General features: G+C 50.0%; 1 protein-coding gene across 1 annotated transcript; it reads left to right on the top strand.

Moving 5' to 3' along the window:
* Positions 1-10,675: 10,675 nt before the first annotated feature.
* Positions 10,676-18,907, top strand: DLL4 (delta like canonical Notch ligand 4; the record flags this gene model as incomplete). Its single annotated transcript, XM_080345805.1, has 10 exons — positions 10,676-10,729; positions 10,858-11,121; positions 11,567-11,624; positions 12,346-12,615; positions 13,625-13,685; positions 13,794-13,924; positions 15,368-15,537; positions 16,646-16,865; positions 17,308-18,016; positions 18,769-18,907. The coding sequence occupies 10 exons, from the start codon at positions 10,676-10,678 to the stop codon at positions 18,905-18,907; spliced, it is 2,076 nt and encodes a 691-aa protein (XP_080201931.1).
* Between the last annotated feature and the right edge of the window lie 1,951 nt (positions 18,908-20,858).

The raw sequence follows: 20,858 nt of genomic DNA, 5'->3' as shown, positions 1-20,858 counted from the left end.
AGTTGTACAATATATTGTGTAAAGTGCCTTCACTGGGCAATTCATCATGAACAGAATAAAACATTTCCCAGTACATGAGATAAAGCATCCCAGTTTGGTGATATTCTCCAAAGACTTGAGCTGCCACTTATATGTTTCGAGACTGAAGTCTAAAGCCTCTGCTAGATCCTAGATAATAAACACACTGGACATCTAAATTATTATATGTCTTGGCATTTGACCAGCAAAATGTCCACTTAAAACCGTTTGCCAGTATATCTGCCTTCTGCTTTTAAAGCTGGTTATTCAAGGGTTAACTATCAGCTACCTTAATGAATTCATAAAACCCAGCAATTAAAAACCATTGATTCGTCACAATATCTATTTTGGAGCATTTTGGATGTATAAAGAATAAGATGGAAATGCTTTGTAGTCTACAAAGAGTTTTTTAGTTGTGGTATATGTCATTTTAAACATTCCTTCCTCTACTTTTGCTGCAACACTCCAGATTTTGTTAGGAATAGGCCTAAAACAGACTTTTGCATTAGACTCTGCTTCTCCCACAGTTGAAAACGTGCTCAAAATCCAATCCTCAGTGCACAAACTGATTTTCCCAATTTATCCATTCAGCGTCATGATTGTGGTGCAGATCCCTGGCCTAATCCAGATATCCCAGCTTGCACCTTTTCTGGGTTGTAGTGATGCCTTTTACGCAGGTGCCCTGCTGTGGCAAAAGGAAGGTTTCAATAGAAAGAGTGTCAAAATGCAAGCAACCTATGAGGCTGTATTTCTTTATGCCTTGTAGCTAGGTCTGCAAGTTTTGATCATAAGGATTGTGCTGCTAGCAGAACTGGGACACCCTGATCCTAATCTCAGCCAGCCATCTTGAGCACTGGTTAGTGGCTGATGCTTGGAAATGCCACCCTTTGCTCCCAGCTCTGTCACAGGCTGCTGTGCATCAGGGCAAAACACACCACCCCTGCTCTACTCAGGCATGAAGGAACAGATTAATTTCACCTCACTTTAGCTTTCTAAAAATTAGGGGTCTCACATGATCTAGCCATGCAGGTTCCTCTGGAGTCAATGGAGAGAAGAGTTTCTGAAGATGATGATTCATCCTGTGTTGCACAGAGTCCCCTCCTAGAATGAGCAATATGGTCCTGTCTCTCTCTGTTGACTCAAGAGGAAACGTAGATAATTCACATAGCCTATACGCCTATTACACAGCTAAAGTAAGGTAACGCAAACCCCGTCCCACGCTCTGAGAAAAAGGGTTTTCAACCCTGGATTTGTGTGTGTACATACAGGAAGAGCCACACAGAATGGGCCTATGCCTCACCCCAGGCTTTTTAAAAAAACAGTACATCGGCCTTACCCAGCTCTTTGATCTGTCCATCATGGCAGCTACATCGCCTCCAGGGTGGATGCTGCTGCCTGCCCTCCCACAGGGGAAACGGTCACCCTGGAAGACTTCAGTGGTTGCCCCCCATAAACAGCCCCCCATACAGGCAACAGCAACAGGCACCCTGTGATAGACTTCCCCATTCCTTCCTGCCAGCAAAGGGTGCCAGCACAGCCCTACCTAAGCGCAGAAAAGAGCCTGATGAAGAGTCCTCACAGTTCCTCAGCTCAGTAAAGCCTTCTGTGTAGGCTGCGAAGGAGCATCTCCCTGACCAACCATGGGCACAGAGCAGGAAGAAGGAGTTGATACCCTCAGTGTACCGTTGTTTTGCATCATTTAACACTCAACGATGAAGCGTTTATTGCTCATCCATTTGGGGCTCACTTTGTGGTCAAGTACCAAATTTCTTCAGTCTGCTAAATTACCTGATGAAACTTTTGATTTAAAGAATACAGCCGGGAGCCCAGGCAGGCGCAGCTCTTGCCAGCCAGCTAGATCTGCTGTCACATATGACTGACAAGATATTTATGCTGATGGGTAAACAGACAGAGAGACAGATTCATTAATTTTCTTCTCCCTTGTCCCATTATCTAAGCCTCTGTGCCATCCACAACCACTGGAGTGAATGTTCATTTCTGTTCCATTGTCATACTAACTACTGCTCTAGTTTAAGTATTCTTTTGAACCCCAAGAACAATGTGCGCAAGGCGCAAATCCATCCCGCTCCTCCATGGCTAAGTAGGGCCATTAGACAGAAGAAACAATAGAAACACAGCGGGTGCTCTGTGTTTGCTCCCTGCATGGCCGCACACAAAGACAAAAAGCGAGGAGGGCTGGATGGGCCAGGGACGGGTATTGGATACCCTGATGCACTCATTCTCCTAGCATCCCCAGATCACAAAGAAAAAGAGGTCTTGCTTGGGCCTGCAGAGGCTACATCAGTCACTGGGCACAGGACTTCATTGTCTGGTTTGTTTTGTTTCCCTGAACAATATGTCACATATTTACTTTCCTCTTGGAGGGCTGATACTGGCATAAAATAATCACCACTTTATGTCAAAATGTCAGCATGCCACATCGCCACATCTCCACATGAGGCTGCCTCATGGGCCCCCACTAGGACTTCTGCATCCAATCATTTCCCATAAGCAGTGTTTGCAGAATGTGAGACCTTCTTAAAATAGGACAAACTCAGAAATCCTGGAGCCGGTGGCAGCCCTTGCTCATGACTCTGTCTTGAGTGACTCCATCTGGACAATCTAGGATTGCTTTTGATGGGTTGTAGAAGCAGCTGCTCCCGGTTAAAATCTTTTTTACTAGGAATAAATATAAATGCTGCAGATAAAAAGTCAATATGGTCTTTCTCTCTCTTCAGTCATTAGCAAGTTTTACCTCCAGTGAAGGGATTTTAAAATGGATTTTCTTACTTAAGTGGCCAGCTGTATTTTAAATACTTTTAACTTTTACCAGCGTGCAGCATCAGAAGTTACAACTGCCTTGCTGCAGCTTATCCTGATACATCAGCAGGTGCAACTCCACTGAGTCCCACAGACCTTCTGCTAGCGCTGGCCTCCACATCTCTCCAGAAACTCAGTCCTGGGCTTTCAACAGCTTCTGCCCAACACCAGGCTACCAGGAGAGTGAGGAAACCAGAAGAGCTCAGCAGGAGCCTGGTGCAGCCACCATGTCTGATGGCAACACACCCCCTGCTACAAGGGACCAGCCTGGTGGAGGCAGATACCCTCGGGGTGGGTGACAGTGTGTCACTGACCTCTGGTTGGGTGCAGGGTTGGATGCCATGCACCTCTGGCACCCTACTCACTCAGCACTCAGTCCTGCCCTGCTGGGACACCCTGCATGGGGCTGTGCCGAGGCCGAATGCGTCTGACTGCAGGGCTTGCTCTGCCAAATTGCACATGCTGGAGTCCTGAGGCTTTTTCCTCTGACTGTCTGAAGCGAGCATCACAATGCTGGGCCTCTACCAAACATCCTGTGGGCTTAGTGTCAGGGACGGGAGAGGAGGGACTGGTCACACAGACGGAGCGTGGATCCACACCACTTCCCCAGGGAAGGGTTAAAGCTGCCTTTTGCTGGTTTTCTGTGACAGATCTCTTTACTCAGTGCTATATAATATAGCCCCAAACATATTCTAAGTAGCCAAAGGCTGTCCAGCCATCTGTCTGAAGACACAGACCTTCTGAGGCAGGAGTTCCCAAAACCCAGCCCATGGGAGCCTGCAAAGGAAATTTTTCCCCTTTAACTGAAGCCAGTCTGTGCTTGTTTTGTTATGCTGCTTCAGGACAGCATCCCATCCATGAACGTCAACACATACATGACATTTATATGAACAAAAACCTGAGAACCTCTGATCCAAGTGAGACATCTACATCAACTCCCACCCGCCATTCTCAAACAAAACTCTGAGGTTCAAAAAAAGGGAAAGATTTGGTCATCTCCCAGGTACCTACTCAGTTCCAGCCATAGCTTCCAGGGGTTCTTTTTATGAGAAATCCCAATATTACCCAGCTATCTTAGGTAAAAATGCCAAATGACTGCATGACTTTCTTGCTGATTTTCAAAGGAAATTAGGCTTTTACAGCCAGGTGCATTTGCAAATGGTATCCATGGCCTGCACTGAATTAAGAAAGAAACAGATCCATAGCTAAAATATGTACCTATCTATAACTTTTTTTGGTATTACATGTTTCGTTTTATGTATTTATTCGGATTTAAAGCAATAAAGGTGCCTTTCAAAGGCACTCCCAGCACAATAAATTATACAACAAATGCAGTCAAACAAAATCCCAAAAGTACTGAAAGCGCCTGCTCTGCAGGAACGGGGCCAGCCCGACACTGCTCCCTTCCTCCGTGAGAGAACTGCCCCGTAACTTCCTCATGCTGTATTACTCACTCAATTTTCTCATATCCCCAGTGATGCCATTTTCCCTCCCTGAGACCTGCGGGGTAATATCGAGAGAGATCCACTGTTCTCCCTCAGCTTGGCTCGGCATGTTGTGGGGTGGCCAGAGGGAAACCCACGGTTTGCCCTGGCATGGGGCAGAGCAGCATACAGACAAGCACCCACGTTGCTTTGCTCTTGCTGCCAGGGACCGCAGCACTGCTGCAGCTCAAAGGCCGAGGGGAGTTGGCCCCAATGCCCAGCAAAGCGCCCCCACAAGGAGGGCTGTCCCCCCCAACAGGAAAGTGGAAGGATGGGGCCCCTCATCTCACAAGGTCCCTATGAGAGAGGCCCAAGCCAGCCTTGCCCCATGCCCTGCGGTGATAAACCATGCAGGCAGTGCCTTTGTGTCCTTAAAAAGACAAAATCCCTTAAAACACGCAAAGTATCTGTTAGTGGGTAAAATAAAAGGAATCAAAAAATGCCACAAACAGGAACCTCAGGACCACATGTACAGCTGCCAGTGGGGCTGAGGGCTGGCCAGGATGTCACTCCCCAGGATGTTCAGAAACTGTGGCAGTAAAGAAGGAGGCGAGATTGGTGCAGTTAGCGTCTAAATAAATAAATAAATAAATAAGCGCTTTTTAATGTTTTATTTACTTTCCAGCTCTGCTCTGTGCCCCAGCAGAGGGTTTCTGCCGAGGTGAAGCCGCAAGCTGGGCGGCTGTGCTGGTGGGGCGCTGGGCTGGGGTAGAGGTTTGGAGCTGCTGTGGCATCTGGCACGAAAAAATGTCCCGGGAAGCTGTTACATTAAATGGCCAAATCGATTTATTGAATGGCAGGTGTTAGCTACAAACAGATGGAGAACATAAAGGCATAAGCGGGCATTTGTATGGAAAAGAAGCCATCGATTTGTAGAGGGAGACTCAATAGTGATCGTTACAGCCCTGGACAGAAATGTTCCCATTTCCAGGGCCCGGGCGCGGGGCCGCGCGGGCAGAGCGGGTGGCGGGAGCGGAGCGGGGCCAGTGCGGGGATGGGGCGGGGGGAGGGCGCTGGGTCCGGGCCCGGCGCGGGGCGGGTGCGTGGCGCCGCGTGGCCCCTCGTGGGCGCCGCGCCCCTGGCCACGCGGCGTGGCCGGGCGGCTCGTGGCAGCGCCCGCGCGGCAGATGAGGCACGCGCCGGCCTCATTACAATGAGAATGGGCAGGCTGGAGGAGCCATGTGGCAGCAACAGTTTGCAAATCCCCCCTCCTTCTGTGCAAATCGGGAAACATTTCCAAACATTTGTACCCCAAATCGACCACATTAACACCCCTCGGAGCGGCGCTCCCTGGAGAGATGCTCTGCGCTATGGACATTTAGGCAGAAACAAAACAAGCAAGGGGGATTTTTTTCTTTTCTCTTCTTCTCTTTTTTTTTCTTATAGGCTTCTCGGTGTGTGTCAGCGCTGAATCGATGCGCAACTTTCTAGCTAAAGGGTTTAAAAGCCATCGGGGAATCCGGCTTACAAAGTGAGGCTGTGCACATGGAGGGGCTGGCGAGCGCTGAATAAACGGGCGAGTTGCGAACTCGGGGATGAAAGAGACGAACAGCGGAGCCAGCCCCAAAATGCAGAGCCAGCAAGCAGAAACGTTACCGAGAAAAGCGCGCAAGGTGCATAACAAAACATCTCACAGAACAGGCACTGGGGATGCTGTACTGAGCGACAAAATCATTTCGACAAATTTGACCAAACGCGGGGCAGCCCGCGGGGCTCTGGGATTGCCAGCAGCCGCTTCGCGAGGGGCATCTCAGAGCCCCACGGCCCCGGGCGGGAGGCGGGGGTGGCTCCTGGAGGAAAGGCGGCTGCAGGGCACGGAGGTGCTGGTGCGCTGCTCCCCGACCCTGCGGCCCGCCGACCCGCTCCAAAATCAGTGCGGAGAAGAGGAGGGCAGGCGGGCAGCGGCTGGCTCTGGGAGCCGGGTGGGGGTGTGAGCGGCGGCGCCCCCGCGGGACCGCGGCATCCGCACCGCTCCCCCGACACAGGGAAGGGCTGGGGCCGGAGGCTCTGGCCCCGCTAGGTTAGGGGGAAGGGGAAGACACAAGACGCCCCCAACCCAATTTGACCCGGCCAGGAAGCCATGCCAGCCTGGCTGTGGCTTCGTGTTGATTTAGGGGACAGCCTAGGACACCTCGTGTGCCCGACCGTGCGGAACGGGGAAGGCAGGGGCAGCCTCCAGCTCCAGTGTCCCCTTCCAAAAGCCCCGGTTGGCACCATGGCATGGCCGGAACACCTTGCAGGTCCTGCCCCCGCCGCACCTAGGTACAGGTGCTCTGTATCTGTAGGACCTTGAAAGCAGCCCAGCAGAGGCCATGTAGAAAGCCCCCGGTGGCCGCGGCATTACCTCATGCATGGACTCACCCCCGCGGGAGCTTCCCCCGTGGGGCGGTCGGACAGATTAGAAAGCACGCAGCGATCAGAAAGAGAGAAAAGCGGGGCTGATGGCGGGGGGCGCGACACAGGTGCTCATGGCTGGGTTTGTTCTGGCCATACCGAGCCCTTCGCACTACACCCGCACCCCTTTCCTGAGATCTGCAGCCTGGGAGCGGCGGGACACGGGTGGGAGAAAGGAGCCGTGGGAGTTCGGGCACGTCCCACTTGGACGGAGAAGGACTGGCTGGCATGGGTCTGGAGTGGGAGGGAAGGCTTGGGCAGGCTGGCAACTTTCACCCGCCCGGAATTAATTAACGTTGTCTCGTTAGCGAGATGCGTTTGGCCTGGCCACGCGTATGCTGAGACGGGCCAGCCTGGAGATAAACCGGCAGCAAATGGGGCGCCACAGGCCGGGGGGGAAGCGCCCTGACCTCCAGAAAGAGAGCTGGACGGATGGGGAGCAGGGTGGAAAGACTGGGGAGGCGGCGATGATGATCGCAGGGCGAGTCCGGCCACTGCCCAGCACCCTGGGCAGGGGCTGCTGGCAAAGCCAGGGGCTTCCCTCGCCCCGAGGACGTGCACCCCCTGAAATGAGCCGAGGCCCTTCAGAGAGGTCACTGGGCTGTTGCGCTCCAAAGTGATCCGGGATGGGGCGCTGGGGACAGGAAAGGGTTTGCAGGAGTTGTGCTTCTAATCTGCTTTCGATCGACTTTCAGGCTCAGTTGTTTGATACTAGTAATGCAATTTTTTTTTTTTTTAATCTGAACTTCGTGTGCGTGTGTGTCAACATGCAGCAGGTGGTTTATTATATACCCAGGTTATTATTTTATTACGAGCTCTTTTTATAGCTGCAATCATAATAATGCCCTGGAGTTTCGAGGAGGATTTTACATCTGTTTTGCACCACTCACTCGAGCTTCTGAAAATATTTGTTTTGGGAGGGGGACACGTGGGGAACGACAGCGATTTCTGCTCCTGCCGGGAACGAGCGAAACTAGGTGCAAAGTTTGACTCGAAAAAATAGCGTCCCCCTAAGGGTGGCTGAGCGGGCTGGGGAGCACTTGGGGGGCTTGCACCTCTCTTGCCAGGTTTTGGGGAAGGTGGAGGTGGGAGCGCTTCCCCAGCCACCAAGGTGAACGCCGCCAGGATGGCAGAGAGGTTTGGCGGAGCTGTGAAAAGCAGAGATCAGCTTGTCTTGCTTTAACCTACATTAGCTCCGGGTCCATATGGTAGATGCTGCCTGTGGATCCTCAGCACCAAAGCGAGGCCCTATTCTTGCACGCCGCCCTGCTTGTGCCAGATGGTGCCTGGACCAAGTGGCCATGCGTGGGGTGGCTCTGGTTAGCCTAATAAACGTCCAATACAAGTCAAAAATCAAAACACACACATACTAACATCTGCTAGAGCCTGCAGTACCCAGCTAGCCTTTCAATACTGAATTAAAGAGCCCCACAGCCCTTCTGTTCCCCTAGGTTAGACACTCATTACCATTTATCAAGCACTGATGTTATCTGGCCTCTCATTTTATTTAGTACCGAAGCTATTAGCATCAGATTTGATTTTGACAGTTGACGCTGCTGCTGGTAAAGCCGGGATCTGGCCGGGTGGATCGCTGCAAAATTCCGAGTTCATCGGCGGCGACACATTCCTCCTTCTCATTTGTTTACGAGGCCGAGACAAAAGAGCTTCTCGCCTGTGCCTCTGCCTTGCGGTTTATCTCCATCACGGACACGGCACACGTCCGTGCCCGCTGTGGCCACGGACCCCCCAGGCGACAGTCGGGCCGCTCCGGACGGAGCCAAGACCAGGGCGCCCGGCCCCCTCTGCAGCCCCCCGACATTGCCAGCGCTTGTGCCCTCCGGCTCCGGCTTTGCCTGGCGCAGCCGGGACCAGGAGAAGTTTTAATCCCCCTTTGGCGACGACCCCGATTCCTGGCCTGCCCCCCGTTGGCCTGCCAACCCTTCCACACCCACTCGCGTTGGTGGGATGGCACCATTCACGGTGGCTGCCGCTCGCGGCTGTGTTCGTGGCTTTTCCCCGCGGGAAGCTCAGCTATTTCTCCGCGGAAGTCGTGACGTGCCCTCCCTGCCCTCCCGGCCCGACCCCGGGCGTTTGGCTGCACATGGGCCGCATCCCGGACCACAGCTGGTTTCCAGGAAAAGCCGCCGCTTTGTTGGAAGTGTACGGGGAAGCGGGACGGGAGGGGAAGTTTAGCTGAGCTGCACTCTCCTCACGCTGCCTCCAAATAAGCCAGATCCCCTGCTTTCCTTCTTTATTTCTCCCTAAAATAGTCTGGACTGGGGAATTAACGCCGCAAGAAAAGACCCTTCGGGAGAGCACAGAAGCTCAAGGGCGGCCTGCGTCGCTCTGCGCCTCGGTGCTGCTCCCCAGGTGATCCACGGCGGAAAGGTCCACAGCCTTGCGAGCCGAGCGCTGGCATAAAGGTGACAAGACCTCATTATCATACAGCTGAGGGTTTATCTCTCCCTCCCCCCCCACTCCGGCCTCCCATCCATTTAACAAGCTGAAATAAAAAGCCACATGAAAGGCCTTCTCTGTGCTTGGCTTTAATGAGGGACACGCGACCCAACAATAAGCGCACGCTGCAATCAGGCCAAGGGCTTTACTGGCACACGCCAGACCGCAGCCCGGCACCGGCCACCGCCAAGCAGCTTGACACGGCCCCCGCGCCCGCCCCGCTTGCCTGCAAGTGCCCGAAGCTCCCCCTTGCTCGTCTTTTTGTGGGGCCGGGGCAGCAGCAGGAAAGTCAGGCTCCCTTCCCGCCGCCGGCCCGCCAGCCAGCCTCGGCCACCTCGCTTCAGCGCTCGTTTGCCGCCGATTTCGGCAGGGCGACTGCAGATCCCCGCCGTGCCCGTCTCCCTGCCACCACCCGCCCCTGTTTGTCCCCTTCCCCGGTGGGTTTGGGCGCCTCGCCATTAGCCGGGGTCGGGAACAGCGCCGGGCCTGCGGCAGGGGCGGCCCCCAAAGCAAGCTGCTGCGCCCCGGAGGCGGCGGCGGGGCCGTCGCGGGTGCCCGCCTGTCGGGAAAGCACCGTGTTACTTTTACTTTCCACCTGGGGCCAGCTCTCGCCAGGCAGAGCAGGTCATGCCCGCCGGCCCGGCCGCGGCTGCGGGGCGCAGCGCTGCCCCGTCCCACCGCCCCGGGGAGCGGCCGGAGAGAGGGTGGGCGGGGGGGCCGTGAAGGGCGCACACACACGTAGCTATCGGGGGGAAAGGAGCAAACAAACAAACTAACTAACTAACAAGCGTGTTTTTTAAACATTTCATCCTCTTTTGTTCGGGCGCTGTGGAAAAAGCCGCTCTGCGGAGAGGCGTCTGATTTTCGAGGGAACTCTCCCAGTGTGGGCGCCGTAAATATCTCAACAGATGCTTGGCTTGTTCGTAATCAGCTCGGCTCCTCGGCGGTCAGAGCGGCAGCGGCGGCGGCAGCAGCAGGGTATTAATTCTGGATATGAAGGCTCTCCGCAACATTTGGTTCTTTTTTTCCAGAAAGGAAAGATGGAAAAGGGGAGGGATCGGCCGTGAGTCTGACTGACAGTTTACATAATGAGCTTGTGAGGATGCGAGGCAACTATATAAACAGCTCGAAGGGAAGCAAGTTTTCCATTTACTGAGCGCTGCTAGCACCGGTTAAAGGAGGAGCGGTTCCACACTAAGCACTCCCCTCCGCGTCTCTCACCAAACCCACCCGGCTTTGGAGTTTATAAAGGCGACGACAGCGACCAAAGGTCGGCGGTTGGCTGCAGGATTAATTCCCAGAAGGGGACGGATCGACACCTGGATTTTACCTTCCGATTTCTGCTGGTGCTCGGGGAATATTTGAAAGAGCAGGTTGCTCGAGAAGAATCGCCGTGACTCCTCTCTTTTCTCCTTCGACCGAGAAGCGGTTGCTTGGACCATTTGAGGAATACAAGAGGAAAACTAAACCTATTAAGAACTGGAAGCTTGAATTACACAAGGATGACAGCCTTGCGCATCTTTGGCTTGACGTTTCTGTTAATGATTTTGCAGCAGGTAATCGCACATCGAAAAAAAAAAAAAAAGGGTTCGCGAAATGTAAAGTGGGTGATGGAAACAAGTTTGCATGGCAAAGCCGGGGTAAGGTCTGATTTGGCTATTTTGTGTGTCTCCCCTTTGTGTAGAGGGTGTCCAGCTCTGGCGTCTTCCAGCTGGAGCTGCACGAATTCGTGAACAGCCAAGGGTCTCTGGCCAGCGGGAAGCCCTGCTCTCCCCACTGCAGGACCTTCTTTCGCGTTTGTTTGAAGCATTTTCAGGCAGTGGTCTCCCCGGGCTCCTGCACTTTCGGCAGCATCATCACCCCGGTCCTGGGAATAAACTCCTTCAGCATCAAGGATACAGAGAGATTTGACAGCCCCATTAAGTTGCCCTTTAACTTCACGTGGCCGGTGAGATTCCACTTTAAACCCGATTGCGATGGTGGGGCAGGAGGGCGGCAAGGGAAGGCTAATCGCAGCGCGCTGTTAATCTGTAATGTAAACAAACTACTTTCGCCTTTAGACTTAGTTCCAGAACTTCCTTTAAAGAAGGAAAAAAAAAAAAAAAGGAGGGGGGTGGGGAGGGAAAGGGAAAAAAGATGCGATGAAAAAAGCGCATCCAGCGCACAAGCACTGGGGATAATAAGTGTTATTTGTTAAGAGAACTAACAGCAAAGGGCGGGGGGACCCGCGGTCTGTCGGAGGGCGAGGGGGAAGCGCGTAGGCGCGGGGGGAGCGCCGGTGCGGGGCCCGGCGGGCCGGAGCGGGTGCCGGGGGGCTGGGCCGGGCCGGGGGGCGGCGGGAGAGCCCCGGGGTGCCGGGCGGCCGGGCTGACGCTGGTTTCTCCCCTCCGCAGGGCACCTTCTCGCTCATCATCGAGGCCTGGCACGCTCCCGCCAACTACCTGCCGGAAGGTGACTACAGACGCGCGCCGCCGGCAGGGGGCGCCCGCGCGGCGGGAGCGCCCCTCGCGGTCCCTCTGTCCCCACCCGTCCCGCCCCCCATCCCGAAACGGTTAACGGCCGCCCCGGCTCGGCTGTTTATACTATAACTGCAAGGCCGGCTTTATCCCACCATCAGGAGCCGGTCCCCCCACGATATCCATCAGGGGCCGCTTTGATTCTGCCCCGGCCTAATCTCCAACACAATTGCGTTTCCTCCGGTTTATTTTTGGCGTGGGAAAGCGAGGCGGGCTGCGGTGAGAAAGCCGGGAGGCTGCCAGCGAGCCCCGGCCGCCTTTTCCTGTATTTTACACCTTGCTCGAATTCCGCCCTTTGGAAAGGAATAATGGCTTTGGGATGTTTTTCTGAGCAGAGAGGAAAAGGATATTTCACGGCAGCCCTCGCTTTCAAAGGCCCCTCCGCTGAGCCCCCCTGGGCCGGGGTTAGCGCTCCCGCCCCGCACACCGCGGTGGCCACCTCTGTACGCGGGGCATACCCTTACGTACATACATACGCACACATACGTGTATATATATATATATATGTATATAATTGCCAGCCGGGTGACCCCGCTCCGCTCCTCTCCGGCGGGGCAAGAGGTGCCTCGCCGCTCGGGGCGGGTGGTTTTCGTGGCGCGGGGAAACGTTGCCGGCGCTGTCCGGGGGCCGCTGACGCGGGGCCGCTTCTCCCGTAGGCTCTCGGCCGCCGTCGGAGGACTGGCTCATCAGCCAGATGTCGATCCAGCGGTCGCTCTCGGTGGGCGAGGACTGGTCGCAGGACGTGCAGAGCGGCCCGCTGACCCAGCTCCGCTACTCCTACCGGGTGGTCTGCAGCGAGAACTACTACGGCGAGAGCTGCTCTCGCCTCTGCAAGCGCCGCGACGACCGCTTCGGACACTACGTCTGCGAGGCGGACGGCAGCCTGGCCTGCCTGCCCGGCTGGACCGGCGAGTACTGCACCGACCGTAAGTGCCCCCCGCCGGGCGGCGGCTGCAGAGGGAGCGCGGCGGGGCTCCGGCGGCACCGGTGCCGCGGGAGGTGGAGTGGGGGACGCCTCGCTGGCCCCTGCGCACCCCCGGGCAGAGCCGGGGCCTTGGCGGGCATCAGCACATGAGGAACGTGTCCCGTTCTGGCTTCTCTAGGCCTCCCCTCCCCTCCTGGGGCGTGGGTGCCCATCAAGGGGCCTTGGAGCAAACGCAGCCCCCAAGGCAGCAGGGAGCCTGTTTGGCAGAGGGAGCCGGGACCCGAAAGCACATCCCCTTGTCTGACCCTGGCTGTAGCTGTCTTTGCGGTCAGGCCTTAAAACACGGTGGCTTCAACGCGGTGACAAAGCACCGTGCACGGTACTGGAAGCTGCTTGGGGCCGTGTTTTCATGCTGACCTTTCCACTCCCTGCGTGGAGAGAGAAAGCTCCATGCTGAGGACTTTGGCCCGTTTGGCTACAGCTGCCAATGCTGCGCTTCACCCCTGCGAGCGTGAGCAGCAAATAAAGGGCTAGCAGAGAAGGGATCTTGGCCAATAACCCTAAATCAGAGATACCTGTTCCAAGTTAAAATGGTAGCCCCTTGCCCACACAAACGCTTCCACTGTTCCTGCTGCCAGGGGAGATGAGACAGGTGTTGTGATGTGGTAGTGGGAAACTTTGCTGTGTGCTTGGAGTCCTGTTGGTTTTTTTTAACCTTTCATTAGCACAAGGCAAAGCTGCCTCCTCTTGTTCCTTTTCTAGCAAGAGTTCATGTTTGTTGTGTAAACAGAAAAACTAAAGGACAAGTTGTCAAATGTTGGCTCTCCTTGTTCACTTCCTCCTGCCGCAGAGCTCCCCGCACTGAGGATTTTTAAAACAAACCTTTGAAAGTGCAAAACTGGTTTTCAAAGTATTTTTTGTTAAAGCTGGCATTTCCCCTTTTAAAAGTGTATTCTGTAGTGCCATGTGTATTTACCTAAAATTTCTGCTTTTTTATGTTCTCTTTACAGCCATCTGTCTGTCTGGATGTACTGAACAGAATGGATATTGCAACAAGCCCGGAGAGTGCATGTGAGTAGACGGAAATTGCAATCTGAACTTCAGTTAAGATGTCACCTTGTAATAGAAACTTAAACTCTTTTCCATGTCATTAATGTTTTAATTTGACTTTTATTCTAGCTGTCGTCCCGGTTGGCAAGGCCGCTACTGTGATGAATGCATTCCTCATATAGGCTGCCGCCACGGGACCTGTAAAACACAATGGCAGTGCATATGTGATGAAGGATGGGGTGGCCTCTTCTGTGATCAAGGTTAGTTTTGAAGGTTGTGCCTATGGCTCTTGATTGGGTATTCATTGGCACTGGACTAAGGCATCTGACCCATCGGATCTAGAAATAAATTTCCACAAGGTAGATGTTTGTAGGCATCTGTTTGTACCACGGCTGCCTTACCAATATTTATGGTAATTTTGGTTGCAAAGAAGCAAACCTTTTGGTAGCTGCAGTTTTTATCTTGAAAAACAAACAAACAAAAACCTACAAAAAACAAACAAACAAATAAACAAAACAAAACCAAAAACATCTTGGATGATTGTTGAACAGGCAGGTTTTCTGCCTGATCCAGCTAAGTTTAACTTATTCCCTGTACAACTATAACAATTTACTAAACAGTTTCCAGCAGCAGTAAACACTATCATTTGGGCCTTCCTTATTTTGCATACAAGGAAGTTAACTCATGTGATAAGTCTGGAGCATGAGAGAAAAATCATGTAAGCAAGAATGAAAAGTACAGGTTCCATTTTAAGGTACACCAGACCACTTCCACCTATTCAACCCATTGAATCACTGAACCATAGCCAGCTGAGCAGTCATGTCCTCAAGGCCATATATGCAATGCTGGCACTGAAATCCTTAAGTGCTCAAAGGAAGCTAAGTGTTTTCAAGACAGTTACAGGATTAAGATGAAGAAGTCTGAATTAAGCAGGAAAAGTAAAGTTGCAGATTTTTTTTTCTGCTTGAAAAAAAAATTAACCAGCTATATTCCAATTACTCAATGGTATTTATAGAGTTTATAAAAATTTCCTACTTATATTCTATGAACTTGTGTGCTTAACCTCTGTCTCAAATTTAAATGGGAAAATTAAAAAAAGGACTGTCAAGCTTGGCAGAGCAATTAGACAGTTTAAACTACTAACTTTCATAACAAGAGAGCATGGTAAATAAACAATAAAAGATTTATAGTGTTTGTTTAAATCTCCAAGCCTAAACATTTTTATTTCCGCCCTGCTTGCCCAGAACAAGCCTTGAAGCACACCTTCTAGAGGTGGGGCTCACCGGTTTAGTATGTGACATGTTGTGCACAAAGTGTCTAATGCTGTGGTGAGTCTTTTGGAGAACATATATTTACCAAGTATGTTTTCTGATTTAGTATCTAAATCCCATTGCAGCTAATGGGTTTATGCACACAAAAAAGGGAGAGTGTACCAAAGTGCTAAGAAAGTTACATTTTTGCCAGGTCTCTCAAAATGCAGAGCTCACGTATTACAGTAACAGATGTAGCGAAACATCTAAAATCAATGACAATCTGAAACGTCTGATGATTACTGATAATAACCTGGATCATCTCCAATATTCCAATTGCTAGAAAAATTAATTCATCAAAAATTCTGCCATTTTGTTGACTAAAACATTTTTGCATGAATGTCTTTTCACAGCTGTCAAAGATATTTTCTCTAACTCCTGGTATCTTTGCAGATCTGAACTACTGCACTCACCACAGACCATGCAAAAACGGAGCAACTTGCATGAACACTGGCCAGGGCAGCTACACGTGCGCCTGCAAACCCGGCTTTACTGGTGTTGACTGCGAACATGAGATCAGCGAGTGTGACAGCAATCCCTGTAGGAATGGCGGCAGTTGCACAGTAAGGGCATTTTAAATGTAAAGTATCGTGCAAAGCAAGGCCCGGTATCCCTTTTCAGAAATGGTTCTGTAACAACAGAACGGGAATTCGATAGTACACAGGTTCATTACTGACGCTCACCACTATCAAACTGAACCCTTCCCAAGAGGTGTCAGGGGAGGAAGTCTGTTACAGGAGGAGATGTATCATCTAGATTAGAATTAGTCAACTGATCCTTGGGTTTCTGTGGCAGCCATTATGAGAGCTTGGCAAGATCCAAGGTTGATGAGGGAGCAGATCTGTAAAAAATAAGCTTCTCAAACCAAGGTTCATACAGGAATGCCCTAAGTCTGTATTTTAATAACAAATAAAACTTCTGCTTTCTACTATGGGAGTGTAGTGCCAGACAATATGAGGGCAATCAGCTGAAAAGCTTTCTGCGAAACAGGGTTCTGCACTTTTAGTTTCCTGCAGTCTAGTGTTTCAGGCTGGTTTTGGACCCAGTCAATGATTGATTCTATCTCTTGATAAAGACTGATTGATTATATATACCAAACGTAATCTGATGCAGATACCAAATGTAATCTGATGCATGTTTAGATTAAAGCTAATGTCGCAAGACCCTAGCTGCCTTCTCCCAAGGCCTTGGAGGTACAGCACTTGAAAAGAAGTAACAGTTTTGTTGTGATCTAAGTGGTGGGACTTATCCATGGCAAAGCAATGTAAGCCCTTGTAAAAAAAAAAGAGCTCTCGTGCTGAGGATAAACAGCCTGATCACAGCTGCGTAGGTTGACAAATGCCATTCTCCTCTGGGAGGACCACAGTGATCCCATTAGACAGTAGTGGCGTTAGTAATGTTTTTGCCTAGTTGCCTGTAGGCTCCCTACAACTGCATCTGCTCTGCTTGTTTGGCTGCATGATTACTGCTACGCACCAAGTATGGCCGGTTCACAGCTCCTACCCCTCGCAGTCCAGCCTGCAGTTATTTACTCCCCAAATATCGCTTTTGCCACATCAGAGTGTGGATGAGAAGGGACAGAACAGCACTCACAGCTGACCAGAAAGAAGGGTGCAAGCAGCTATCATTTGGTGGCATCAAATAACAGAGCTCTAATGTTGTGTTTTGCAGGATATGGAGAACGGTTATCACTGCCTGTGCCCCCCTGGCTACTACGGCACTCACTGTGAGCACAGCGCTTTGACGTGTATAGATTCTCCGTGCTTTAACGGCGGCACATGCTTGGAAAAAGAACAGGGGGCCAGCTACGCTTGTGTTTGCCCTTTTGGCTTCACAGGGTCGAACTGTGAAAAGAAAGTAGACAGGTGCACAAGCAACCCCTGTGCAAATGGTGAGTTTTTTTATAAAAAAAATTCTCATGTCTGACTCGTTTGTGCTTTTCAGTGCAGAAGTGATAGAAATCCAATCTGACCTCTACTCTTCCTCTAATACATTAGTCCCTGTCCCCCACTGTATTCCACATCTACCCTAATTTTGGTCTCCTGCTGAGGGCTGATTTCACTGGCATTTTCTATGCAACACAACAATGCATGAGGTTTATGATGTGATGGGGAAAAAAGTTAGTAATTAAATTAACTTCATTATGTATTTAGAAGGGGCATATTTTAAGGTACAATTAGGTAAACTAGAAGTAACTTTCAGATGTGCAGTTGTTTTGTAAAATAACCTGCCTTTTCTTGATATAGTATGAAATGTTTACCAGGGAGAGGTTTAGGTTTCTGAGTGAAGTGCATTGCAGCCTAATTTTTTTTATTTTACTTTTGTTTCCTCAGATGGTAATTGCTTTTACCTTGGCCAGATTCGTGTGTGTCGTTGTCGTCCTGGTTTCTCTGGTCAGAAATGTGAGATAAACATCAACGATTGTGCCAGAAACCCATGTTCCAATGGGGGAACTTGTCATGACCTGATCAACGATTACACCTGCACGTGCTTGCCAGGCTACAGTGGCAGGAACTGTGACATCAAAACCAGAGATGAATGTGCATCTGGGCCATGTGAGAATGGAGGCACGTGCTACAGCGGACTCTATAGTGCCAACTTTGTCTGCTACTGTCCTTCCGGCTTCATGGGCAACCGTTGCGAATTGCCAGTGTATACCGTGCCTGTTACACTTCCTCCTAAACCAGTCCCCTGGATTGCTATATCCATGGGGGTGGGCCTGGTGGCGCTGCTCATACTGTTCTGCATGATAGCAATGGTCATCAGGCAGATGAGGATGCACCCAGAGCAGGACTTGGAGACAATGAACAACCTGTCTGACTTCCAGAAGGACAATCTCATCCCAGCTTCCCAGCTCAAAAACACCAATAAAAATAAAGACCTCGAAGTGGACTGTGGGCTGGAGAAATCAAACTACAAACCCAAGAACCATAAACTGGACTACAATCTGGTAAAAGACCTGACAAGTAGAGGGACACAGGAAGACAAATATTACAAAAGTGAAAAATGTTTAGGAGAAAAGTCTCCCCTCAGACTACACAGGTGAGAATGCAATCTTCCTTCTAGTCTTTCTTAAGGCCCCTCATCTTCACACCAGTCTAGAAGCAGATGAGAAAATATGGGGAAAAACAGAACCTCGAGGAGGTAATATACCGAACCAACCAGAGCAAAGCCAGGAATCTTCATGCTGTGCTATGTATCTGACGGCCAAGTGGTATCCTTAGCCAGGTCAATTAGATAGTTTGTGCTGGGTGCTGCTCGTATGGGTACTGTGAAGGAGAATGAGAGTGGCTAGTCCGGTCGTGAAAGTACGAAGTGTCGTTCCTTCCTCAGCAGATATTGGAAGAAGAACAATAAAGGCATATAGTGATTAAAAATAAGCATTTTGCTTCTTAAGAAGGCAAAATGATTTGCTTACTGAGAAGAATGATAGAGTAAAAATAACTTTTTAAAAAAAAGTAAAAGGCAGGTATTCACTGGCTCATTAGTCTTCTGATATGTTGTGTACTGAAAGTCTTGTCTGGGGTCTGCTTGTGGCTGTTTCACTGAGGGATCTGAGGAGCACACTATTGGGCTGGACATGGCAGAAGCATAGGAAGACAGTAACTATTCTTTACCTCCACTTCTCTAGTATAATGTCCTGCCATCATATAGAACATGTGAAACTTCATCCTCTGCACCCCCTCCCACACCTCCATGGCTATCTCATTCCACTCCTCCATATTCATGGTAGGTTTTGAGAGTCAGGCTTGTTAGCAGTCAAATAACATTCTTTCCTCTCTGCTCTGCCATAGTGAAAAGCCGGAATGTAGAATATCAGCGATATGCTCTCCAAGGGATTCAATGTACCAGTCCGTCTTTGTGATAACAGAAGAAAGGAATGAGTGCATCATAGCCACAGAGGTAAGTATGTACACAGGTGAACAGGCATAAATGCACAAAGGGGCAAATTTTCCTTTAGAATTGCATCTGAGAGGATTACTCTATTTCCAGGGATCCAAGATACTTCCCAGCATTCACCTCTTCTCTTCTGTGGCCCACAGGAGTGTCTAAGCAAACAGAGCATTCAGTGGGGAAAAATAGAGAAATTAGCAGCTCTGATTTTATTAAACCAGAGATTTTGAGTTTAGATAAGTCATTGTGAGATGAAAGCATGGAACATCAGCCCATAAAAATTCAGTACACTGTAGCATATTTCCTCTTAAATAGGTAGTCAGCAAAAATTGAAATAATAATCATTCACAGGCCCATTGATGTAAAGCCATGGGTTTTTTCCCCTTACTACAATGTTCTGGGAAAACAGGCAAAGCTATAGATTTCTAGCAGAAGATGGAAGGTAGCTGAATGTCTTAGTGGACAGGCATAAAAGCAATTTAGGAAGTCTATAATAAGTTAATTTCAACTTCTTGGCGTTTACACTCCAGCTATATATTCTCTAACAGAAGTTAATTTTGTTTCATATGTTAATGATAAACCTGTCTAGATTTTAATGTTATTTTGAAAAGTCAGAGGACAAAATGTAAAAAAGGAAGGGCCGAGCATTGTACAATCCAACGAATTTTAAAAGCAGCTATTGAGGAATTGATCAGTTCCTGAAGAATTACCGACCCGTTGGAAAAAGGCCTAATGGCAGTTAAAGGCAATTTAACATTATCCAATATCTGCCTTCTTCAGCGTAGCCATCTGTAGGACTAGTGTCAGGTAGTTTCAGACTCCAGGAAAGGTAAGCTCTCTGTACCATAGAGCAGTGATCTGTGAAGTCAGATCTGCAGGATTCTCTCTCCGTTGCCAGCGTGGATATCAGATTTCCTCTTGAAGGCAAGCTGGAACACAAGTCAAGCAACAATATTAGAAGTTTAAGACTAACTGAAATGATTTTCAAATATACAAATGACAGCTAGACGCTTCATTCCCATTAACTGACCTAGATACTGTATCTTCCTTTGAAGATCTTGCTGATGAAAGCTAGACTCCCAGATTTATATCAGGCATCTCCAGCGGTATTTTTATTTTCATAGTGACAGCTCCTGAAACCTCTTTGCACATCATTCAGGCTTAATGCTTCTGAACACAAGCCATTTAACTATACCATATGCTTTTTTCAGAGACCTAATGTTAAGCACTCAGATTTCTAAGCTTTACCCTAAGCATTCTTCCCTTCAGGCCAGGTAGAAAGGCCACTCGTTATACAGATGACTGTTTTCCTGGTGATTCTCTGTCTCCGGACCCAGCCAAAAGCATAGAACGCTGATAGTTAAACTCCAGAAATGTCTGGGTTAAATTACTTTGGTTTAACATACTTGAATCATAATGTTAATTCTGTAGTACTCTGTACATTGTGCTTCCTTCTCATTCCTGATATTTTATCTCCTGACAGGTATAAGACTGAAGATCAGCCCATTTGCACCTCAGATTTGGTAATGCCAGTAGATGGACGTTCCTGCTGCATTGTTTACAATTCAGAACTGGAGTGGACTGTTTTTAATTACATGCAACTTGCTGCTCTCAGGCGGAGGATGGAACTGGGTGAACTGGACAGACTGTGAATTTACTGAAAGATGCAATACACCTTTTTGTTCTTACTGCCCTTGTTTGAAGTTTGATACCAGAAATCTGATTGGCTGTAGAAGAGGGGAGGCAGAGGGAAGAGAGAGGGGTTAAAATGTTGTTGTTTAAATTCATTTTTAAAAGACACTGAGGCCAGTTCCTCATGGACAGACCCCTGGCTTTCCAGAACTCTGGTTATGGGATGTGCCAGTAGACGAGCAGGCACTTAACTATCACGGATGTTGCCATGGAAGGTGTAAAGAAAGACACATTGCTATGCAGATAATGGATACAGTATAAACGAGGTCTGATTTTTTTTCTGGGTTTAAAAGTGCCT

This window comes from Nesoenas mayeri (assembly GCF_963082525.1).
Source record: "Nesoenas mayeri genome assembly, chromosome: 5".
NCBI lineage: Eukaryota > Metazoa > Chordata > Aves > Columbiformes > Columbidae > Nesoenas > Nesoenas mayeri.
Note: the sequence above shows the minus strand (reverse complement) of the source record. Positions and strands in the feature narration are given on the sequence as shown.